The sequence below is a fragment of the Columba livia genome, chromosome 28, assembly GCF_036013475.1.
Source record: "Columba livia isolate bColLiv1 breed racing homer chromosome 28, bColLiv1.pat.W.v2, whole genome shotgun sequence".
Lineage (NCBI taxonomy): Eukaryota > Metazoa > Chordata > Aves > Columbiformes > Columbidae > Columba > Columba livia.
The window spans coordinates 2,575,231-2,597,860 of NC_088629.1; the positions used below are offsets into that span (position 1 = coordinate 2,575,231).

Sequence of the window (22,630 nt, forward strand, 5' to 3'; positions counted from 1 at the left end):
GACGGACATGAGGTTCTCAGGACATGGGGCAGGGACAGGGGTGGGGAACGGTTGTACTCCATGATCCTGAGGGGCTTTTCCAACCAAAATGATTCTGTAATTCTGTGATTTTATAAGGTGGCAACAGGGCACTGCCCTTATCAGACATCAGAGAATCCCCACCCCTGCCCTCAGCCCTAGAGATGTCGGGGGATCCTGGCCTTTCCCATGGCCCCAGGCCCAGACCCAACAGCCAAGGCTTTGGATGGGGGTCTCATCCCACATGGACCTGGTTTAACAGCCACAGGTGGCTCCCAGCTGCATGGAAGCTGGAAGGGCCCCAAAGCCCAGCTGTGCTTCCTCCTCCTCCTCCTCCCCCCTCCAGCCCTGCTTGAAGCCACGTAGCAGCCCCCACCATCACCATGTGCCAAGTTCACCATCACCGTGCCAATCCCCACCCCGAGATGACACTCACCCACTGCGCCACCCTCAAACCTGTGACCCCCCCCAGACCCCCAAGTACTTCATGGGGATGGGGGGGGCACAGATGTCCCCATCCTAGGGGATCCTGATCCTGAGCAAACCCTAGGGACATTGATGTCCCCACCTCAGGTGGGTCCTGACCCCAGGCGTGCCATGGGGACACAAACATCCCCATCCCAGTGGATCCTGATCCTGAGCAATCCCCAGAGACATGGATATCTCCATTCCAGGGCGTTTGGACCTCTAGCCTCTCCCAGGGACACAGATGTCCCCACCTCAGGTGGGTCCTGACCCCAGGCATCCCATGAGGACACAAACATCCCCATCCCAGTGGATCCTGATCCCGAGCATCCCCTGTGGACACGGACATCCCCATTCCAGGGGCTCTGACCTCCAGCACCCCCAGGGACACAGATGTCCCCACCTCAAGTGATTCCTGACCTTGAGCACACCACAGAAGTGCACAGACATCCCCCGCCAGGGTCCCCCAGGCAGGGAAGTGTGGGGACCCCTCTGTACCCCCAGGGACCCCGAGTCCTCCCTGGGATGCAGGGTTGGGGGTGTCCCACCACACCCCAGTGCTGGCTGGAGGTGGAGGGGACTAAGCATAATGGGGGAAGCCAAAGCAAAGGCACGAGGAAGAAGAGGGGAGCAAGGAGAGGGAGGAAGGACGTGCTCCATCCTGGACACTTCCCAGTGCAGCTGCGGGCACCAAGGGTCACCTTGCGGCACACACCAAAATTGGGGGCCAGCCCTGGGGCACGCGGCCACCCCATGGGCACCCAGCGAGAGGAGGGAATTGGGAGCTGGTGGGAAAACTGAGCAGCCCAGCAGGGCCGGCTCTGAAGAGGATAAAACAGAGAGGAGGATGAAGGCCCATGGCAAAGCCCCATCGCCCCACTGCCCAGAGCTCCGGGGACCCAGAGGTGAATTATCCACCCTCAGTGGTCCCTGTGCTGCTTAATGGTGTCTCAGTCCAGAGCCGGGACCGGGGAGCTGGGATGTCTGGCAGAGATGAGCCGGGAAGCCGATGCCTTCAGGGACCCCCCAGCCAGGGCATCCCCCCATCTCCATGCAGGACACGGCAGCACCCGGGGGGAAACCCACTACCTGCAGTGCCAAGGGGGACCGGGACCCCGTTATTGGTGCTCCCAGATGTGGGGGACACGGGGGGGCACAAGGGATGTGGAGGCCCAGCCATCTCCTGGATGGGCCACAAGGCTGGAAGGAGCTTGGGGACAGCTCTGGGTGGCTTTGCCAGCAGAGGGGACTGTTGCTTGTCTGTCCGGAGGAGCTCGCCCAGAGCCAGCCCCATGGGACAGCTGGAGAGGGGACGTTTCCTCTTGTCCTCCTTGCCCTGGTGAGGACAGAGCAGGGGCCCCCCCGTGGGAAAGTCACCGTCTCTCCGGGGGAGGGAGGACCTGGCAAGAGTCTCCCCAAGTGATGTTTTACAGCTTCTTTTGTTCGCAGAAGCCTCCCGAGTTTCAATTTCTAAACTTCCTTCCTTGCCAGGCCTGTGCGCTCCCCCCAAACGCATCAGCTGGGGGGGGTGGAAGAGAAAATGAAAAATAATAGTCCCCAAACGCTCCTCGCAAAGTGATTCATAACCCCCCCCCGACGGCTCGGCCGCGCGGGTGAAAGCTGTGAATGAAACCAAATGTTGAGCCGGCGCTTGCCAAGTTCTGGTGGCTGCCGGCGGAACCGGCCGCCGGCCGCAGCTGCGAGTCCCCGCTGGGCTCCCGGCCCCGCTCAGCACCTCCCGCCGCACACATCTGGAAAGAGAGAAAAACTGCAGCTGGACGCAGCTGGATGCAGCACCATCGGGGGGGGCAGGCTGGGATGACGCCCCCCCCCCCCCGGGGGGTTCGCCCTGTGCTTCTGTGTCTGGATCCACAGCAGCAGCTCAGCGCTGCGCCAAGTCCAAACTGCCCCGGCCACCAAGAGGCACCGGTGTCACCTCCATGGGACCGCAGGACCCTTCACGGGCACCATCTGGGCTCCCCCAGCGGCGAATTTCGGAGCGCATGAGGCCAGCGAGTAGCACTTGAGGATGAGCATTCCACCACCCTTGGGCACCTCCCGACCTCCACGCCGAGCCTCATGGCCCCCCCACAACCCCTCCATAGCCCCCCCACGGCACCCCAGCACAGTGCTTGGGCTTTGCAATCCGATTTTCCCAGCGGATACCGAGCCGCACCGGGGCTGGGGAGCACCCAGCCCACCGAATCGCCCTCCAAAAGTGCAAGAAAACAGCTCGCCCTTGCCCAGGGCTGGGAAATCAGGGTGGGCTGGGGCTCAGCCCCCCCGCAGCCGGCGTCGAGCCCACGTGGGCTGGGGCTGCTCTGGCCACGCAAGAGTTAAGCCCAGCTGCTCTCCTGGGTCTCGGGGGCCTCCCACTCGCCCAGCGTGGAGTATGAATAGCTGCTCTCCCCTCCGCTCCCAGCACTGCTTCCCTCTCTGCCTTCCTTCCCCCATCTCCAGAGCCCCGGCATCCTCCGGCAGCGCCGGCACCAGAGCCCCGGCATCCTCCAGCAGCACCGATGCTGAGCACGGAAAGTTTCACTGGGGCGAGAGCCCTGGGCGAGGAGTCGCTGCAGATGTGGGACCTCAACAAGCGGCTGGAGGCGTACCTGGCCCGGGTGAAGTTCCTGGAGGAGGAGAACGAGGTGCTGCGAGCTGAAATCCAGAGTGCCAAGGGCAGCCCCGCCGGGGAGTCGTGGCGGGCGAGGTACGAGGAGGAGCTGCGGGCCCTGCGCGATGCGCTGGACCGAGCCTTCAGGGAGAAGTGCACGGCCGAGCTGGCCAGGGACAACCTCTACGAAGAGGTCCAGCAGGTCAAAAGCAGGTGCCAAAAGGAGCAGGCAGCCCGGGATGAAGCCAAGAGGCAGCTGGCCCTGGGCAAAAAGGAGCTGGAGGAGGAGAGGAGAGCGCAGATCTGGCTGAAGGAGAGAGCCGTGCAACTGGAGAAGGAGGTGGAAGCCTTGCTGGAGGTGCACGAGGAGGAGAAAGCGGGGCTGGACCAGGAGATCGCCAGCTTCTCGCAGAGCCTGGAGACTTTCCGCTGTGCCCCGGTAGCTTTCCAGCCGGTGGAGGTGGAGGATTATTCCAAGAGGCTCTCGGAGATCTGGAGAGGGGCGGTGGAGACCTACAAGACTGAGGTGTCGCAGCTGGAGGGTTCCCTGTGCCAGGCCAAGGAGAACCTCTGGAAGGCGATGGAGGACAACCAGCAGAGCCAGCTCCAGCTGCAGCACCTGGAGAAGGACCTGGCGGGGCTCAAAGCGCGGAAGGAGATGCTGGAGGAGAACCTGGCTCGGCAGTGGCAGGAGCAGCAGGGGGAGGCAGAGAAGTTCCAGGTGAGTGAAGGCTGTGGGGAGGCACCGGTCCCCCAGGGAGGGGACAATGGGGTCCTGTGGGTGGCGGGGGGGTGCTCAGCACACCCACCCTCTGCAAAGAGACCAGGGAGATGGATAGGAGGTGTCCAGACAGAGGGAGCAAACCCTAGGATGGGAATGGACAATGGATGAGCTGCAGAGGGAGAGAAGGGCGGGAGGAAGGGCAGAGTGGCTGGGGGACATCCTTGTCCCCATCATGGCAGGGACCTGTGGCCACCCCAGCAGCACCCAGACACCAGGTCCCCGCTCCATGCTGCTCCGTGCCGCTGCTCCGTGTCCCACCAGGGTCCTGGGGAATGGCAGCCCCTGCCCCCCCAGCACAGGGCGCAGGCAGCGGGGGGGTGTGGGAAGGATCAACTCTGACTTTGCTGCAGCCAGACAGCTGCAAAAGTCATTCAGCGGCGGGGGGGACGGCGCGGGCGCTGCCCGGGGAAGGTCCCGCTTTGTTCCAGGTCCCCGGCACCACGGAGCAGAGGGTGCTGCCCACCTGGAAGATGCTGCTTTCCCACGCCGGCACCGTACAGTCCTGAACGCCCCCCCAGACTTTCCTCTGTCCTCCAGCAGCCGCCCCCGCGCACTTTTCAGCCCTCTCGCCTCCTCAGTCCCCTCTCCCATCCTCAGCCCCACCGTGCTTGAACCGAGCACCCCGGGACCCCGTCCCTGCACCATCCCAAGGTGCGATGGGTGGAAGCGAGAGCCGCTGACACAGTGCCACGTCTGGCAGGGACAGGCAGGGCTGGCACCCCCCTGACCCCCTCCCTGTGCGCTGCCCGCAGCTGGCGATGGAGGCCCTGGAGCAGGAGAAGCAGAGCCTGCGGGCGCAGATCGCCCAGGTGCTGGAGGACCGGCAGCAGCTCATGCACCTCAAGATGTCCCTCAGCCTGGAAGTGGCGACCTACAGGTGAGGTGACAGGGCTGGGGACACACCGCGTCCCCAACGCGTCCGAATGCCGGGAGCTGGGGCTGGACCCTGCGCTGCCGAGGGCACAGGGGGGGTCTCTGGGGCCCTCTCGCAGCCCCTCCAGATGGCCCCAGACAAAGGCAGGCTGCCAGGGGACTGGGGGGACAATTTGCATGAGAATAGGGGCTGTCCCCAGCCCGGCCGAGCGAGGGGCCTCCCCGGCAGAGCATGATGTCACCCGGCAGAATCACTAATCCTGGGGACGGGGGGATGGGAGGGGAGACAGGAGCAAGGGGGGGGCTGCTCCGGTCCCCTCGGTCCCCCCGCCGAGCTGGGACGGGGCAACACAACCATCCATAGCCCCTTCATGCCTCAGTTTACCTGCAAAGCAGCCCTGCGAGGTGTCCTGGGGTGTGCAGGGAGAAGCTCGGCTCACCCCGCAGTGCAGACACCCACCTACCCCCTGTACGCCTACCCCACAGCACCCCCCATAGCATCCCCCCCACAGCACCCACTCCACGCCTCTCCTTGCAGGACGCTGCTGGAAGCAGAGAGCACCCGCCTGCAGATGCCAGCCGGGGAATACAAGCTGGCAAACGGCTTGCGAGGTAAGGGGGCACCGGCACCACCGCCGCGTCACCCGGGGGGGCTCAAGGGACGAGGCTGAATATAGACACAAGTATTTTCCTGGCAGCCGTTGCCCAACTGCGATAGAAAGGTGTGAAAAGCATCCGGGGGGCTCCTGGCACGGGGTTCACAGCCACCGCGAGGCAGATAAGGGCTTATCGGCTTCTTTGCCTCACTTTTTGATTCCTCCCTTGCACGGGGGGGGCAGGAGCTGCTCCATGTGCCCAGTGGGCTGTTGTAATGAGTTGAGCATTTCTGTTTTCCTCCAACAAAAACCAACAAGGAAATCCTGTCACCTGCGCGCTCCCCCCGAGCAGGACCCGACTGCGGCTGCTGCGAGCGGCCGGGTAGACGTGGTCCCCCCGCTGAATCCCCAGGAGCAGCCGCTGCACTCGAGGGAGGAATTTCCCACTTTCCTTGTTTAAAAATAGGAGAGGGGGCAGCTGGGCAGCAGAGGAGGGATGGGGGGGAGCAGGAGCGGACCCCACGTGCCTCCCCGCTGTGATAACCCGGTGCTTTTTGGCACGCTCACCGCGCTCCCCCCTGCTCTTTGCAGATCTCAAGCTGGAGGCCAGCAGCAGCAGCAAGCTGGCACCAGTGAACACCGAGCCCAGGCGGCTGCTGCCCCGGGACCCCCGCGCCAGCCCCTCTGGCTTCCCCAGGGCAGAAGGGAGGGGATGGCCAGCAAAAACCCAAAGCGATGCCCTGACACCCAAAAGCCACAGCCCCAGTGCCAGGGAGCTCCCAAAAATCAGTGCCATCATCCACACCACAGCGCCGCGGGCTGTCGGTGCAGCCAGGGAGCCGGTAGCCGCCAGTTGCCCCGTGCCGAGCCTCTCACAGCCTGGCAAAGCTGCCCCCCCGCTCTCCCCAGAGCCCCCCAGCCCTGTGCCGAGGACCCCAGGGGGAGACGGTCCCGCCTGGCCGGGGGGAGCCGGGGTTGAGCTGAGCCAGGGGAAGGAGCATCATTCTCCCGGAGCCACGGGTGACACCCAGGACACCTGCAGACTGCGGTACCCGGCCCAGCTGGTCAGCGAGGCGCTGGAGGATGCTCTCAAGGAGATGAAAGACGATGCTCAGCCCAAAGAAGAGCCAACACTCAGTGCTGAATGGGCCCCCCAGGACGCTCATGCCCCCAGCCCTGTTTTCCCCATAGAGGCTTGTGGATGGGCCCCAGCACCCGCCGCAGATGAGGCCAGCGAAGAACGAGCCCCCTCCGAGGGTGCCGGGGATGGGGAAGCCCCTGGAGCGGAGGAGGGGGCTGGGGACGCTGTGCTGCAGGGGCTGGGTATGGAGAGCAGCGCCCTGCGGGACGGAGCCACAGCGCCATCGGGACCACATCTCTGCGGCACAGCCGCTTCCCCAAGCGCCGCGGTGAGCTGGGAGGAGACCGGAGCGTGGGAGGAGGAGATGCCCACCACACCGAGCCCAGGGGAACCAGAAGTGGTGGCCCAGGAAGGGGACATGAGGGTCTTCAGCCAGGTGAGCACCAGCTGGGAAGAACCAGAGCGAAGGGAGGACAACGTGGAGACCCTGAGCATGGAGACATCGCACCCTTCAGAGGATGAGGAGGGGAGAGGAGCCCAGACCCCTTGCGAGGAGGACGACAAACAGGGCGAAGGGATGGATGTGCGAGACTGGGGATCCCCGCAAAGGGAAATTGAAAGTGCTGTTGCCGTCCCCGTGGAAAGCCACCCGGTTTTGCCCACAGAAAGAGACGTGGAAGACGTGGCCCTTGTTGAGGAAGAGCAGGAGTTTGAGCATCAGGAAATGTCTGAGTGCGACACAGATCAGACTGCCGAGGAGGAAACAGGGCAGGAGCCGTGCCTGGAGCAGGAGCCCTTGAGCATCCCTGAGGCTGTCCCGGCAGAAGAGGCTTCATCAGGGGCTGAAGAAGAAGATGAAGTGGGACGTGAGGCCCCAGGCAGAGCAGAGAGTGCTGAGGGAGAAAAGGGAGAGGCTGGACCGGAGGCGCTGGGAGCAGAAGACTCCTGGGCAGGAGATGCTGTGGGAACTGGAGCCCTGGGACAGGAGAGCGGAGCTGGGGAGGAGCCCGGGGACCTGCAGGAAAAAGGCTTTGAGGAAGAGGAGCTGGAGCAGGAGGAACCGGAGCCGGAGCTGGGAGAGGAGCCTTGGAGTGGGGAGGATGATGGCAACAGCCAAAAGCCCCGTCCAGAGGAGTGGGTGGTGACAGCAGAGGACACAGAGGGGGCTCTGGGGACAGAAGAGCCAGCCTGGGTGGATGACACCCCAACAAGTGCAGAAGGGCTGGAAAGTGAGGACAGAGACCACACGTCACCAGCAGAGATGGAGGAAACCCAGGAAGACGATGAAGATGCTGGGAGTGATGGGATGAGCCAGCAGCAGCCACCAGTGCCCGAGACTGAGCCAGCTCCAGGGCTGGGGAGGGACGGGCAGGAGGGAACCGCAGAGCCCCCCGGGCAGAAGGGCATCCAGGAGCCGGTTGGGGGCCCAGAGGAGCCACGGGAGCTGCAGGACGAGGACACCGACAACGAGCTCAGCGCAGAGCTTGGACAGCTGGAACGTGGCAGCACCGGCCCTGCCGCACTTCAGCAGGTGCTGGGTGATGGATTGGAGAGCAGTGAGTCGGCGGAGGAGGATGCCGAGGGAGCGGGAGAGCCGGAGCCGGCACCGGGGCAGGGCAGGAGCGTGGAGCTGGAGGACACGCTGCCGGACAGCACACCCCTGCATCTCTACGAAGGGGAGATGTTGGCTGCGGCCACAGCCAGCCAAAACCCTCCAGTGTGTGAGGAGACCACCGAGACAGCCCCGGCACCCGAAATAGCTCCAGAGGGTGAAGGGTGGATGGAAGGGAGGGACAAGCCACCAACCCCCACCGTGCTGGAGAGCTGTGAAGAGGAGGCAGAGAGGGAGGCAGAGGGTGCCGAGGAGGAGGAAGGCTACTTCATAATTTCTGCTCCCAAACAAGAAGTGTCCAGCTCTGAGGAAGCTGAGATCTTAGAGGACTTTGAAGAAATCACAGTTGAAGCAACCGAAGCCAACAAAGACGAACTGGAAGCTCCCAGAGAAGTGTCTCCGGTGCCAGACGACAAAGGGCACTTGGAGGACTTTGTTGGTGAAGCAGATGAAGAGAGGCAAGTGCCCACAGAAGAACCTGAGATGCCAAAGGATGAGGATGAGGACGATGCTGGGGGGTTTGCTGCCCAGCTGGAGGAAGGTCCAGCTGCACCCGAGGCAGGTCCCAGCTCCCCCGGGGCTGCGGGGCCGTTAGCAGGATGCCCTGATGAGCCAGCCCAGGGTGACACGGGCACACTCGAGGGACCTGGGCACAAAGAGGGCTTGGCTGCTGAATCAGATGAGGAGCTTGACGGAATGATCGAGCCAGAGAGTGATGCTGACAGAGCCGAAACGCTTCCAGGCTGCCCCCTGGAGCAGGAGGAGGATGAGGAAGAGGAGGAGGAGGAGGACAAGCCTGGTACAGCTCACCACGACGCGGCCATGGAGGCCCAGGAGGTGCCGGTTTCTCCACCGCTTGACCCGACGGAGCAGATGTCGGATGAGCAGCCACCAACAGAGGAGGAAGCACCGCGTGGGGACAGCCCGGCCCTGGTTGGGGACGAGGACCCCCCCGAGGCCCACCCAGCCCCACCAGGCGCAGCGCCGCAGCAGGGGGGGTTTCCAGAGGTGAGTGAAGAAAGCCCAGATGCAGCCGATCTCTCTGCAAAGCTGCCGGCAGATGTGATGAAAGACTCAGATATTTTGGAAATAGTGGAGCAAGCTCTGGAGTACAACCAGGAGTTGGTGATGGGGGTGAGGGCGGCCGAGGGGCAGCAGCGGGATCCCAGCGGGACCGAGCTCCCTGGGGACACCGGGGAAGACTCGTCACCCGCCTCGTCCAGCCAGGAGGAGCCGACAGTGCAGGAGGCGACGGTGCAGGAGGTGATGGCGGATGCGGCACCGGAGACAGAGGGTCCGGTTCGGGCAGAGAACGGGCTGCACCGGGAGGCCAGCCTGGAGGACCTGGCCGAATTCACGGAGGAGGTGCTGAACGGCATCACCGGTGTGCCGCCGGCACAGGAGCTCCCTGCAGACACCACAGACCCCAGCGCGGCGATGCCACCGCAGCCCCCTACACCTGGAGATGCCGCTGCCACCAAGCTGGGCGATGCCACCCCACTCGGCAAGCACGGTGGAGCCGACGCTGTCCCCATGCCATCCCCTCTGGGGGACGACGTCCTGTGCCTCATGGCCGAGCAGCCGCCAGCGTGCCGGCTGAGAGCCGAGCAGGAGCCCTGGTCCTTGGGGGACGAGTGACAGTGGCACGGGGGGACCCCTCCGGTAGCCCCCTCCCCACCCACAGCCAGCACCCTCACCTTGCCCACCCACCCACCTAACGCTTCTCCATCTCCTTATGATTTTTAACACCTTTGTGTGGATTTTTTGCACCCCTTTTCAGAGTGAAGAACCACCAGGCTCAGTACCCCACCCCTTCCCCCCCCAAATTCGCATGCTTACTCCAGGACCCCAGCCTCATTTTGTGCCCCCCCCCCCCTCCCCCCACTCCATGGGTTGCCATGGCCGTATTTAATTTAAACCACATGTTTTCTCCTTCCCAGTGATTTCTCCCCTTCACCCCCCTTCAGCACATCCAGCTGGAGGTTGGGGACCCCCCCACGCTGCACCCTGAGACCCAGCGCCTCGGGGTCCCCCAGCCCCGACCTGTCGGTGCTCGTGGGGGTGACCTACACCAGATGTACTCGATACCTTGACGTTAATTTAATAAAGCCTTGTCCTCCCGCTCAGACCCTCTGCAGCTGGGCTCTCCTCATTGCCATGAGCTCTGGGGGGGCAGGAGGGGAGGGGGCAGCAGCCTGGAGGGGCAGGGGAGGGCACAGCTTGGGGGGGTTGCACTTCCAGGCTGCTTTCCACTGTGAATCTGTGCCTGGGACTGTGAGCGGGAGATGGGGTCCCCAGGGTGATGCTCAACACACCCCCGTGAGGTGATGCTCTTCTTTTCCCAGGGTGATGTACCCCCCTGGAGCAATGCTCCCTCATCCCCAGGGCCATGTACACAGCCAGAGTGATGCTCCCCCATCCCAGGGCGATGCTCCCCCCGAGGCGATGCTCCTGCATCCCCACGGTCATGTTTTCCCTGAGGTGATGCTCTCCCATCCCCAGAGCAACATTCCCCCCCAGGTAATGCTCCCCCATCCCCAGGGTGACATTCCCACCCCAGGTGATACTCCCCCATCCCCAGGGTGACATTCCCCCCCAGGTGATGCTCCCCCATCCCCAGGGTGACATTCCCCCCCAGGTGATGCTCCCCCATCCCCAGGGTGACAATCCCCCCCAGGTGATGCTCCCCCATCCACAGGGTAATGTTTTCCCTGAGGCCATGCTCTCCCATCCCCAGGGCGATGCTCCCCCATTCCCAGGGCCCGTGGATGCCACTCAAGCCTTGCTGCCGGCCGGGCATGTCCCCAGCCACCACCCAGGCTGGCTGACGGAGCAGGACGGGATGCCAACCCACCCCGTCCCCGTGCCAGCGCCTTCAGCAATGACCCAGCAAAACCAGCCGCTGTTCCTGCCCAAACCGGGCCAGCTGCCCGCGTGGGCAGCGTGCGGTCCCAGCCCCGGGGGTACCCCCAGCATCGCGGTGGGGACCCCGCTGCCACAGCAGATGCGGCTTTTCCCCTTGTCCCAGCGGGCGCTGGGCTGCGGGGGGTGCTGCGAAGAGCCGGGGGGCTCAATCACCCCGTTGTGCGGCCAAGTGTGGGGACGGCCGGGAAGAGCCGCATGAATCAGCCTGCAGCCAGAGAATGGGCTCCTTGATGCTGGGCAAAGGGCTGAGTCACCCCAGGGAAGGGGACACGGGGACCTGGGGACTGGAAGCCCCGCACCCACGGGTGCGCTCGGCATCGCTCCTGGGGTGCTCAGGACCGGGCTGGCTCTGCTGTTCACCCACACGCCGGATTTAGCCGGGTGGCCCCCATGCCAGCACCCAGGGATGCTCGGAGCCAGGGACCGATAAGGACCCAGCGTTTATCTGCCTTCTTCCACACGAAGCCCCCGGCCCCCTCCCCAACCCAGAGGCGACGGTTTCCTTTTAAGGATAAACTCCACCAGATCCAAACACCGTAATAAAAAAATAACCTCTCCGATTAGTTTAATCAGGCGCCGAGCCTGCGTTCAATCAGCGCTTGGCCCAAACGTGCCCCTCGGGCCAGGTCTGGGCAGCGTCAGCCCATCCACGGGTGATGGCGGCTCCATCAACCCCCCCACCCCGACTCCCCTGTGTCCCCCTGAGTGCTCCCCCAAAGCGCGGCCGCCCGGACGCCTGGGTCCCGCGGGTGAGGAGGGGCTGGTGGATGCTGTGGGGGAGATGGCGGCGGGCGAGGAGCTGCACAAGGCGGGGGGTGACATTCCTCTTGAAATGAATCCACATTCCAGCCGGTGCTGACAAAGCGATGAGGGGGGACAGATGGTGGGGGGAGGGCAGGAGCCCCTTCTTCACCCGAGGAGGAGGAGGAGGAGGAGGAGGAGGAGGAGGAGGAGGAAGAGGAGGGGATGAGGGGCTGGGGTCACCCGGGGAAGGGGGTGGCTGTGGGGGGGCTTTGCAAACCCCAGGGGCTGCAGCAAAGGCCGGGGATGCTCGGGACAGGCGTGGGTGGGTGTGCATCGATGGCACCCAGTGTGTCCCCAACAGCACCCAGTGTGTCCCCAATGGGACTAAGCGTGTCCCCAGTGGGACCAAGCGTGTCCCAAACAGGACCGAGTGTGACCCCAGTGGGACCAAGCATGTCCCTAACAGGACTGAGTGTATCCAAACAGGACTGAGTGTGTCCCCAACTGGACCAAACATGCCCCTGATGGGACCAAGTAGGTCCCCATCAGTCCCCCTAAAGGGACTGAGTGTGTCCCTGGTGAGACCAAGTGTGTCCCCAACTGGACCAAATGCGCCCCCGATGGGACCAAGTGTGTCCCCATCAGTCCCCCAAAGGGACCGAATGTGTCCAAACAGGACTGAGTGTGACCCCATTGGGACTGAGTGTGTCCCCAACCGGACCAAACGTGCCCCTGATGGGACCAAGTATGTCCCCATCAGTCCCCCTGAAGGGACTGAGTGTGACCCCAGTGAGACCAAGCGTGTCCCAAACAGGACTGAGTGTGATCCCAGTGGGACTGAGTGTGTCCCCAACTGGACCAAGTGTGTCCCCATCAGTGCCCCTAAAGGGACTGAGTGTGTCTCCGGTGGGACCAAGTGTGTCCCCAACCGGACCAAACATGCCCCCGATGGGACCAAGTGTGTCCCCAACCGGACCAAATGTGCCCCTGGTGGGACCAAGTGTGTCCCACATGGGACTGAACATGTTCCCAGTTGGCCTGAACATGCCCCCAAAAGGTCCAAGTGTGTCCCCGATGGGAACGTGCATGTCCCCAACATCACCAAGTGAGTCCCCAACAAGGATGCCCGTGTCCCCTCATGTCCAACCCCAGCGTGGGACTGCAGCTCAGACACCCCCCCCTGCAAACCAAAACCCATGGGGGCGCCCCAGAGGCAGCACCCGCACCCCACAGCTCCCCCCACGCACACACAGTTGGATTTTGGGGACTGGGCTGCCCAACCCGCACCCAAAACCCGTTCACACGCCCAAGCGGCAGCACCACACGTGTGCAAAAGGGCTGGGGGAGCGCAGGGGTTGTGGGGGGGTGTGGGGGTGAATGGGCCGGTGCTTTAGGAGCCCCCCAGAGCCCCCGCAGCCCGGCCCCCCCCAGCCGGGGGTGTTGTTTCCTCGCAGGGGGTTTCAATGGAGCCCACACAAAAACTCCCTGTGGGGTGAGCCCGCGCCGGGGCGGGGGGGGGGAAGTGGGATGACCTCAGCGATGACTTCATTCCGCTCACAGCTCCCAAAAATCATGGGAACCTTATAAGGAAAGGACTAAAAATACGGCTGGAGGGGCGCGGGCAGCCCCCGCTTCCCCTCCCCAAAATGAGCCCTTGGGGGTGGGAAATGTGGGCGAGCCGGGGCCACGCTGGGGCCACCGGTGTCCCGGTGCTGTCCCCAAGGGGGATGCACAGAGGGACCCGAAAGTCCCCAGGGGAGGGGAAGGCTGGACCCCTATGTGAAGCCGGGGCAGCAATACAAGGACTGGGTGCCCCCCCAGCGAGGCATCGCCACCCCCACCAGCACCATCCCTTCCCGGGGGTGCCGGGGGGGCGGCTCGGCCACCCACTCACCCGCCCTTCACCCCGGAATAGCTCCCGCCGGCTATAATCAGCTCTGCCCCGGTTCGGGGGGCTCGCCCAGCTGCCGGGTCGTGACCCCCCCAGTGCCGCGACAGCTGCTGCCAAATCGGGGCGACAGCGATGCCCGCAGCCCAGCCCGCGGCCACAGCCCCGCCGGGAATGTGCGCCTGGGGCTGTCCGTCAACACCGGAGCCACGGGGACCGGGGGACTGTCCCCCAGCCCCGGGGCAATGTCACCCCCAGGTCACACAACCCCACCGCAGCAGAGCTGACCCGCGTCCCCACGCCGTTAACTCCCCAAAATGCTCCTTTGCACCAGAACACCCGGGGGAAATGTGGCACCCACCCGCTGCCAGCCAGCACCCTAAGAGCCCACTGCTCCTCCCCAGTGGCCCCCACAGTGAACTCGGCACCGGCAGTGCCAGGGATGGCCCCGGCGCCCGTCAACACCCTGTGCCGGCAAACGGGGTCAGGACGCAGCCCGTCATTAGCGGGGGACGGGGCGGGAGCGGGACGGAAAGGGCTGTGGCGTGGGAAGCAGCCCGGCCGGCTCCCGACACGTGTGCCTCAGTTTCCCCTCTCGCCCAACCAGCCTGCGTGGGCCGGCCACACGCGGAAAGGTGCTGAATCAGCAATGGGGAGAGGGGAGACCCCCCAGGGCACCCCGTCACAGCGGGGCACCCAGCTGCACCCACCCCGCTCCGCCCGTGGGGTGTATGGGACGGGGAGCAGCGGGTGCCGGAGCTGAGTCACCCCGACGCGGCGGCCGGAGGAAACGCCGACAAAGCGGCTCCTTCCTCGCGGCACAGCCGGTCCCGGCACGCAGGTGGCACCGGGACAAACAGGGCTGTGGCCCCCACCGGGAGATGCTGGGGGGGGGATCCGGCCCCGGGGCCAAAGCCAAACAGGGCTGGAACCCCGTGGATCCAGACCTGTCGCCCACTGGGGCTTTGGGTCACAGGGTTGGGGACAGGATGTGACCTCGGCCAGCCCTGAGTCACCGGGAGCAGCTGATGCCGGATCCGGCCCCGGGACAGGGCAGGAAGGTCCAGCAGCTCCCGCACCCCAAACAGCACCCCCAGTGTGGCTGGGGACCCCAGGCCCAGTTTGGGAACACTTGTCCAGTTTGGGGACCCTGTGCCCAGTTTGGGAACCCTATGCCCAGTTTGGGGTCCCCAGGCCCAGTTTGTGGACCTCTTGCCCAGTTTGGAACCCTTGCCCAGTTTGTGGAACCCTTGCCCAGTTTAGGGACCTCATGCCCAATTTGGGGACCCCTTGCCCAGTTTGGAACCCTTGCCCAGTTTGTGGACCCCATGCCCAGTCTAGGGACCCCTGTGCCCAGTTTGGAAACCCTTGCCCTGTTTGGGGACCCTTACCCTGTTTGAGGACCCTATGCCTAGTTTGTGGACCCCTTGCCCAGTTTGTGGACCCCATGCCCAGTTTAGGGACCCCTGTGCCCAGTTTGGAAACCCTTGCCCAGTTTGAGGACCCTGTGCCCAGTTTGGGAACCCTGTGCCCAGTTTGGAACCCTTCCCCAGTTTGGGGCCCCAGGCCCAGTTTGAGGACCCCTTGCCCAGTTTGTGGACCCCATGCCCAGTTTAGGGACCCCTTGCCCAGTTTGGGGACCCTTACCCTGTTTGAGGACCCTATGCCTAGTTTGTGGACCCCTTGCCCAGTTTGGAACCCTTGCCCAGTTTGTGGAACCCATGCCCAGCTAAGGGACCTCATGCTCAATTTGGGGACCCCTTGCCCAGTTTGGGGACCCTTACCCTGTTTGAGGACCCTATGCCTAGTTTGTAGACCCCTTGCCCAGTTTGGACCCCTTGCCCAGTTTGTGGACCCCATGCCCAGTCTAGGGACCCCTGTGACCAGTTTGGAAACCCTTGCCCAGTTTGGGGACCCCTTGCCCAGTTTGGAACCCTGTGCCCAGTTTGTGGACTCCATGCCCAGTTTAGGGACCCCTGTGCCCAGTTTGAAACCCTTCCCCAGTTTGGGGCCACAGGCCCAGTTCAGGGACTCTGTGCCCAGTTTGGGAACCCTTGCCCAGTTTGGGGTCCCCAGGCCCAGTTTGTGGACCTCTTGCCCAGTTTGGAACCCTTGCCCAGTTTGTGGACCCCATGCCCAGTTTAGGGACCCGATGCCCAGTTTGTGGACCCCATGCCCAGTTTAGGGACCCCTGTGCCCAGTTTGGAAACCCTTGCCCAGTTTGGGGACCCTGTGCCCAGTTTAGGAACCCTTGCCCAGTTTGGGTACCCCTTGCCCAGTTTGGAACCCTGTGCCCAGTTTGTGGACTCCATGCCCAGTTTAGGGACCCCATGCTCAGTTTAGGGACCCCTGTGCCCAGTTTGGAACCCTTCCCCAGTTTGGGGCCACAGGCCCAGTTTGGGGACCCTGTGCCCAGTTTGGGAACCCTTGCCCAGTTTGGGGTCCCCATGCCCAGTTTAGGGACCCCATGCCCAGTTGTGGAACCTTTGCCCAGTTTGGAACCCTTGCCCAGTTTGTGGACCCCATGCCCAGTTTAGGGACCCCTGTGCCCAGTTTGGAAACCCTTGCCCAGTTTGTGGACCCCATGCCCAGTTTAGGGACCCCTTGCCCAGTTTGGGGACCCTTACCCTGTTTGAGGACCCTATGCCTAGTTTGTGGACCCCTTGCCCAGTTTGGAATCCTTGCCCAGTTTGTGGAACCCATGCCCAGTTTAGGGACCTCATGCCCAATTTGGGGACCCCTTGCCCAGTTTGTGGACCCCATCCCCAGTTTAGGGAACCCTTGCCCAGTTTGTGGAACCCATGCCCAGTTTAGGGACCTCATGCCCAGTTTGGGGACCCCTTGCCCAGTTTGGGGACCCTATGCCTAGTTTGTGAACCCCTTGCCTAGTTTGGAACCCTTGCCCAGTTTGTGGACCCCATGCCCAGTTTAGGGACCTCATGCCCAATTTGGGGACCCCTTGCCCAGTTTGGGGACCCTTACCCTGTTTGAGGACCCTATGCCTAGTTTGTAGACCCCTTGCCCAGTTTGGACCCCTTGCCCAGTTTGTGGACCCCATGCCCAGTCTAGGGACCCCTGTGACCAGTTTGGAAACCCTTGCCCAGTTTGGGGACCCCTTGCCCAGTTTGGAACCCTGTGCCCAGTTTGTGGACTCCATGCCCAGTTTAAGGACCTCATGCCCAGTTTGTGGACCCCATGCCCAGTTTGGGGACCCCATGCCCAGTTTGTGGAACCCTTGCCCAGTTTGGAACCCTTGCCCAGTTTGTGGACCCCATGCCCAGTTTAGGGACCCCATGCCCAGTTTGTGAAACCTTTGCCCAGTTTGGAACCCTTGCCCAGTTTGTGGAACCCATGCCTAGTTTAGGGACCCCTTGCCTAGTTTGGAACCCTTGCCCGGTTTGGGGACCCCATGCCCAGTTTGGGGACCCCTGTTCCCAGTTTGAGGATCCCTGTGCCCAGTTTGAGACCCCAGTTTGAAGACCCCACGCCCAGTTTGGGACCTCATGCCCAGTTTGGGAACCTCTGTACCCAGTTTGGAACCCCTTGCCCAGTTTAGGGACCCCACGCCGCACTCCGCTCCCGGACCCTCACCACCCATCAGCCAACGGCTGCCGCTTCTCGCAGGAATTCGGGCCAAATTCCCCCCGCCCCGGGCAGGTGGGATGGGGGTCGCTGAAACCCCAGCGGGGTGACAACTGCCCGGCGGGGTTGGGTTTCGGGAGGGGTGATTTATCGCCCCCGCTGCATTGCTGCCCCCCCTCGGTACGGTTCTGGGGGGCCAGGGCAGCCCCCTGGTAGCCAGAGTGGGGCCCGGCAGTTGTCCAAACATGGCCAGTGATTTCGAAGGATGGCAGAGGGGTGACCACTGCGGGGGGGACCCTGCGGACCCCAAACCCCACGGTGACCCCACCCCAGATTCTTCCTCCTCCCGCTGCGGGTGGACGAGGGGAGCCGGAGGGTCCAACCCCTTGCCGGGGGCTCAGCACAGCCCCCAGACCCCCGGTCCCCCCGCATCTGCACGGCTGGAAACGCCTCGTCCCGGGGGGGTGAGGGGCTGATAAACAGCGGTGCCCCCCGCTCCAGCCCAGGAGGGCAGCGCCCCAAAGCACGGTGGTCCCTGCTGCTCCTGGCAGCCCCCCGCACCCCCAAGCACGGCGACATGGAGCCCCTCCCTGCTGTTGGTGGCTACCCCCCCAAAAAGCTTACTTGGGGTGCGGGGTGGCAACCAGGCATCACCCCAGAAAGGCTCCTGGGCGGGGACGTTGCTAGGCAGACCCCGCCCACCCCCCAAAGCCTCTCCCGGTTGGGGGCACCAGGCAGGAGAGGGCAGAGCCCGCCGGCCCTCCGCGGCCCCCCCCCCCGGATCGGGGCCCTCGGCAGGATCAGCGCCCCCGCCCCCGGATCGGGCCCCTCGGCGGGATCGGGCCCCCCCGGATCGGGCTCACCGCGCACCACGCCGCCCCCTGCAGGACAGCAGCGGCGTTCGGACTTCCCACTCTTTTATCTGATTGGCCACCCTACTTCAGCCAATGAGAGAAGAAATTTCGGGCGGGGAGGCGGACCCGGCAGCCATCTCATCCAATCGGAAGGCGAAGTTTCGCTCCACCTCCCGAACCGGCCCCAAAAATCTAACAGCTAATGAGATGCGGGGTAAGGGAAAGGGGGCGGGGTGGTGGGCGGGCTGCTGAGGGGGTCTTGGCCAATGGGAGTGGCGCGAGGGGCGGAGGGGGCGGGCCCCGCGGCGGCCTTCCCAGCCAATGGGGCTCGCGGGGGGCGGGGTCCCGGCTTCCAGAGAGTTCGGAGACGGGTGGCGGAGCGGCTGGTGAGTAGGGGCGGCCCAGGCCCCACCGACCCCGGGCACCCTCTGACCCCCGGTTCCCCCGGCCCGGCCCCCCGCTCCCTGCCCTCCCTCGGCCGCGGGGACCGGCCCGGCCTTGGGGGCCCCCGGGAGCGGGATCCGGGGCCTGTCAGCAGCGCGACGCGCGTCCCGCCGGCCCTGACCCGGCCTTGGGGGGTCCCAGCGCCCCCCGTGCGGCGGCTCTTTGGGGGTTCGCGGTGCTTCGGGATTCGTGCTCCACGGGACCGGCGTTGTGGTTCCCCCCGCGCTGGGGGTGTCCCCGCGCTGTCACCCTGGGACGGGGCCGGTACATCGCCCGCGGACACCCCGGCACCCCCGGGACCCGGTGTGGCGGCCGCCCCGTGTTCCCGGGAGGGGTCGGAGGTGCCGGGACGGGGTGGGGAGGACACCAGCTCCAAGTCCCCGGGTTGGAGCCGGAGCCCCGCGGGACAGACTCAGCCCTGGCCCCGGGGAGGGCGCCAGCCCTGGGGGTGCTGATCGGGTGGCGTTTCTCAGGAGGAGCCGCTTATTTACCCCCCGTCAGGGCAGCCCGGGCACCGTCCGTGTCCCACGCCCCCCCGTGACCCTGGTTCCCCCGTGTCGCAAGATAAACTCGTCCACACCCCGCGTGGGGTTTATCGGGTACGGTTCTGGGGGGCCGGGGCAGCCCCCTGGTAGCCAGAGTGGGGCCCGGCAGTTGTCCAAACATGGCCAGTGATTTCGGAGCTGGCTCGAAGGATGGCAGAGGGGTGACCACTGCGGGGGGACCCCACGGTGACCCCACACCCCACGGTGACCCCACCCCAGGTTCTTCCTCCTCCTCCTCCCGCTGCGGGTGGACGAGGGGAGCCGGAGGGTCCAGCCCCTTGCCGGGGGCTCAGCACAGCCCCCAGACCCCCGGCACATTGCCCGGCATGGGGAGCCCCCGCAGTACCCCCCGGGATGCTGGAGCTGTGGGGAAACTGAGGCAGCGCTGTGCGAGCCGGGTGGCTCCGCGGGAAGGAGAACGGGGGTCAGGTGGGTCCCACGGGGCTGCGGGTGTCCCGTGCTCACGGTTCTCTCCTCTCACAGCAACGAGGAAGATGGTGAAGGAGACGGGATACTACGACCTGCTGGGCGTGCGACCGGGAGCCAGCCTGGATGAGATCAAGCGGGCGTACCGGCGCCTGGCGCTGCGCTACCACCCCGACAAGAACCCCAGCGAGGGCGAGCGGGTAGGTGCAGCCCCCCCAGCCCCCACCCAGCTCGCCCCCACCTCGTCTCACCCGCTTCTCCCCCTCCCCAGTTCAAGCAGATCTCCCAGGCCTACGAGGTGCTGTCGGACGCCCACAAACGGGCGCTCTACGACCGCGGCGGGGAGCGCGCCATGAAGGAGGGCGGCCTGGGGAGCCGAGGGGGGAGCAGCGGGTTCGGCTCCCCCATGGACATCTTCGACCTCTTCTTCGGCGGGGGAGTGCGGATGCGCAGCAGGGCAGACAGGCGAGGTACCGGGGACAAAGGACCCTCTGGGAGGGCCGTGGTGCTTGGGCACAGCGCGGCGCTGGCCGGGGGGGCAGCGGGATCCGGCTGACAGCCCGCGGGCCACCTCATCCCCACGCTGCGCAGCCCGACGCGGCTCCTCGTCATCATCATTACTTTCTCCATCTGCCCCTCTTCAAAGAGCCCTTCCCTGTCCCTGTCCCAGCTTTCCCCCGCTGTCCCCAGGGCTGGGGCTGAGTCAGCCCAGCGCTGCCCTGGGCTCCCCGCGAGCCCCGGGGAGGCTGCAGCGAGACACAGGGCGTGCAGGGCCGCTCCGGTGACTCGACGGATGCTTTTGGCCTGGGTCACAGGGAAAGGGTGACTTGCCACAGCGCTTCTTGCTGAAGTGGCACGATTTAATAGTGGGGTAATTAGGAGGCAAAGGGGAGCGTCTCCGGGCAGAGCCGGGCTGGAGGGCCGCGTAGGGCAGCAGTTGTGCCCAACCCACGCCGGGGACCCGGGGCCACCCCAGGGCAGGTGACAGGATCTGGGCTTGGAGACGCAAGAGGCTCTCCTGAGCCCTCACACCGAGCCTGGCTTAAAGCTGTTTCTGTTCCTGCCGCTGTCCCCAAGATTTAGGCGGCACTCGCTCCGGGAAGCTGTCACCCCCACTCCCCGTGGGGAACCGGCGATGCGGGGTGACGCAGCCGGTGACGGCTCCGGGGTGACGCTGACGCGGGGCTGTCCCTGCAGGGAAGACGGTGGTTCACCAGCTCTCGGTGTCGCTGGAGGATCTCTACAACGGCACCACGCGCAAGCTGTCCCTGCAGAAGAACATCATCTGCAGGAAATGCGGAGGTGAGCGCCGGGGGGACCCCGGGGTGCTCCCCAGCGCCGCAGCCCCGCCGCTCACCCCTCTGCTCCCCCCGCGCAGGCAGCGGGGTGCGGGAGGGCGCCCAGAGGAGGTGCCCCAAGTGCCACGGCTCGGGAATGGAGCTTCGCATCCACCAGTTGGGGCCCAGTATGATCCAGCAGATCCAGACGATGTGTTCCCAGTGCCAGGGCCAGGGCGAGTGGATCCGGCCGCGCGACTGCTGCCTCACCTGCAACGGCCGCAAAGTCGTGCGGGAAAAGAAGATTCTCAACGTTCACCTGGATAAAGGTGAGATGGGGCTGTGTAAAGAAAGGGGGGGGGTCACCCCCAAAGTGGCCCCCGCGCCCTGAGCTCACCCCGTGCACCCCGCAGGCATGAAGGACGGGCAGAAGATCACCTTCCATGAGGAAGGGGACCAGGTTCCCGGCCTGGAGCCTGGGGACATCATCATCGTCCTGGATCAGAAGGAGCACCCCGTGTTCCGTCGCAGCGGCGACGATCTCATCGTCAAGAGGGAGATCAGCCTGGCCGACGCGCTCTGCGGCTGCCGCCAGGTCATCCGCACCCTGGACAACAGGACGCTGCTCATCTCCTCCCCGCCAGGTTTGGGGACGGGGCGGGGGCTCCACAAGGAACCCAGGGGGTACCGAGAGACGCTGAGGTGACACTAATGTCCCTTCTCAGGTGACGTTATCCGACCCGGGGACTTCAAGTGTGTCCCCAACGAGGGGATGCCCGTCTACAGGAGTCCCTTCCAGAAGGGAAAGCTCATCCTGCAGTTCCAGGTGAGGAGCCGGGGCCGGGCGGGCAGTGTCCCCTGTCCCCGCGTGGCCCCGCGTCTCCATGTCCGCTCTCCGCTGGCAGGTGAAGTTCCCCGAGCCCGGCTGGCTCCCCGCCGAGCGCCTGCGCCAGCTCCAGGCCTTCTTCCCGGCCCAGGAGGAGGTGATGGCCACCGAGGACACCGAGGAGGTCGAGCTCAGCGACTACACGGCGCACGGCGGGCCGGGCCGGCGGCCGTACGGCGAAGCGTACCACGAGGACGACTTCGAGGACGGCTCGCGCCAACACGTCCAGTGCCAGACCTCGTAGCCGGGGACACCGCAGCCCCCCAGCAGCCGGGCTGGTCCCACGGGGCCGCGGGGCTGGGGGGGGGCACAGGGACCTGTCACGTTCAGGGATGTACATAGGTCGCCTTTCCGACAGCACTTAACCTCCCTCGCCTCCCCCCCCGGGGAGCTGGTGTGGGGTTGTCCCGCTTTGGGGACCCCCCCGCCTGCCTGGGCAGGGATGGGGCTGGGGAGTCAGGTCACCGGCTCTGAGGAGCCGCTGCTGCCGGGGGGCTCAGCCGGATCCGGCCCCCCCAAGCCAAGACCGATAGGGAGGGGGGGGCCTCTCTGCCTGCCTCAGTTTCCCCACGCGGTGGGGCAAAGCCCCCGCAGGAACTGATTTGGGGGGGGACAAGAACTGCCCAGCTCAACTGCCGCCCCCCTGCGGGGGTCCCTGTCCCCCCCCCACGGTGCCGTCCAGCCCCACCCCATAGGGAGCCACTGCCTGGGCCCCCCCCGGTCCTTTGCTTTGCCCGTTTCTTTCCTTGCTGGGGAGCGGAGGGGGTTTCTCTTTTCTCTTTGCACAGAACAGAAGGGGCTTGGGGGGGGACCCATCTTTGGCGGGGGGGGGGGGGGGGCCCATCCTTTTAATTTATTTTTGGAAGAATTTTAAAACTTTTCTTTTTGGGACACTTTGTACACGGCATTAAAAGCGAATCCCAAGGCCGAGTGCAGCGTGTTGGCGCAGCGGGGCCGCCTGGGCCCCCCCCCCGGGCACGGGCGGGACTGTGCTCCCCGCTTTGATCTCCCAGGCGTGC

General features: G+C 65.0%; 2 protein-coding genes across 3 annotated transcripts; both read left to right on the top strand.

Annotated features, from left to right (window-relative positions):
* The first annotated feature begins 2,851 nt into the window (after window positions 1-2,851).
* NES (nestin) lies at window positions 2,852-10,168 on the top strand. Its single transcript, XM_065043274.1, has 4 exons — window positions 2,852-3,815; window positions 4,631-4,755; window positions 5,290-5,363; window positions 5,939-10,168. The coding sequence occupies exons 1-4, from the start codon at window positions 3,003-3,005 to the stop codon at window positions 9,676-9,678; spliced, it is 4,752 nt and encodes a 1,583-aa protein (XP_064899346.1). The 5' UTR covers window positions 2,852-3,002; the 3' UTR covers window positions 9,679-10,168.
* An 8,170-nt stretch (window positions 10,169-18,338) lies between these two features.
* LOC102092235 (dnaJ homolog subfamily A member 1) lies at window positions 18,339-22,539 on the top strand. 2 transcript variants are annotated; one of them, XM_065043319.1, is made up of 8 exons: window positions 18,339-18,419; window positions 19,506-19,648; window positions 19,720-19,918; window positions 20,646-20,750; window positions 20,827-21,054; window positions 21,139-21,369; window positions 21,451-21,551; window positions 21,631-22,539. In XM_065043319.1, the coding sequence occupies exons 2-8, from the start codon at window positions 19,517-19,519 to the stop codon at window positions 21,853-21,855; spliced, it is 1,221 nt and encodes a 406-aa protein (XP_064899391.1). In that variant the 5' UTR covers window positions 18,339-18,419; window positions 19,506-19,516; the 3' UTR covers window positions 21,856-22,539. The 2 variants fall into 2 exon arrangements, with proteins under 2 accessions (XP_064899391.1, XP_064899392.1); XM_065043320.1 differs by lacking the exon at window positions 18,339-18,419 and adding an exon at window positions 18,510-19,076.
* Window positions 22,540-22,630: the final 91 nt, after the last annotated feature.

Bases quoted from the DNA above. Each gene is read 5' to 3' on its own strand.
- LOC102092235 (XM_065043319.1), top strand. From the start codon at position 19,517: ATGGTGAAGGAGACGGGATACTACGACCTGCTGGGCGTGCGACCGGGA. The intron at 21,055-21,138 runs GTGAGATGGGGC...TGCACCCCGCAG, and splicing joins CAACGTTCACCTGGATAAAG to GCATGAAGGACGGGCAGAAG. The intron at 21,552-21,630 runs GTGAGGAGCCGG...CTCCGCTGGCAG, and splicing joins AGCTCATCCTGCAGTTCCAG to GTGAAGTTCCCCGAGCCCGG.
- NES (XM_065043274.1), top strand. From the start codon at position 3,003: ATGCTGAGCACGGAAAGTTTCACTGGGGCGAGAGCCCTGGGCGAGGAG. The intron at 4,756-5,289 runs GTGAGGTGACAG...CTCTCCTTGCAG, and splicing joins CTGGAAGTGGCGACCTACAG to GACGCTGCTGGAAGCAGAGA. The intron at 5,364-5,938 runs GTAAGGGGGCAC...TGCTCTTTGCAG, and splicing joins GCTGGCAAACGGCTTGCGAG to ATCTCAAGCTGGAGGCCAGC.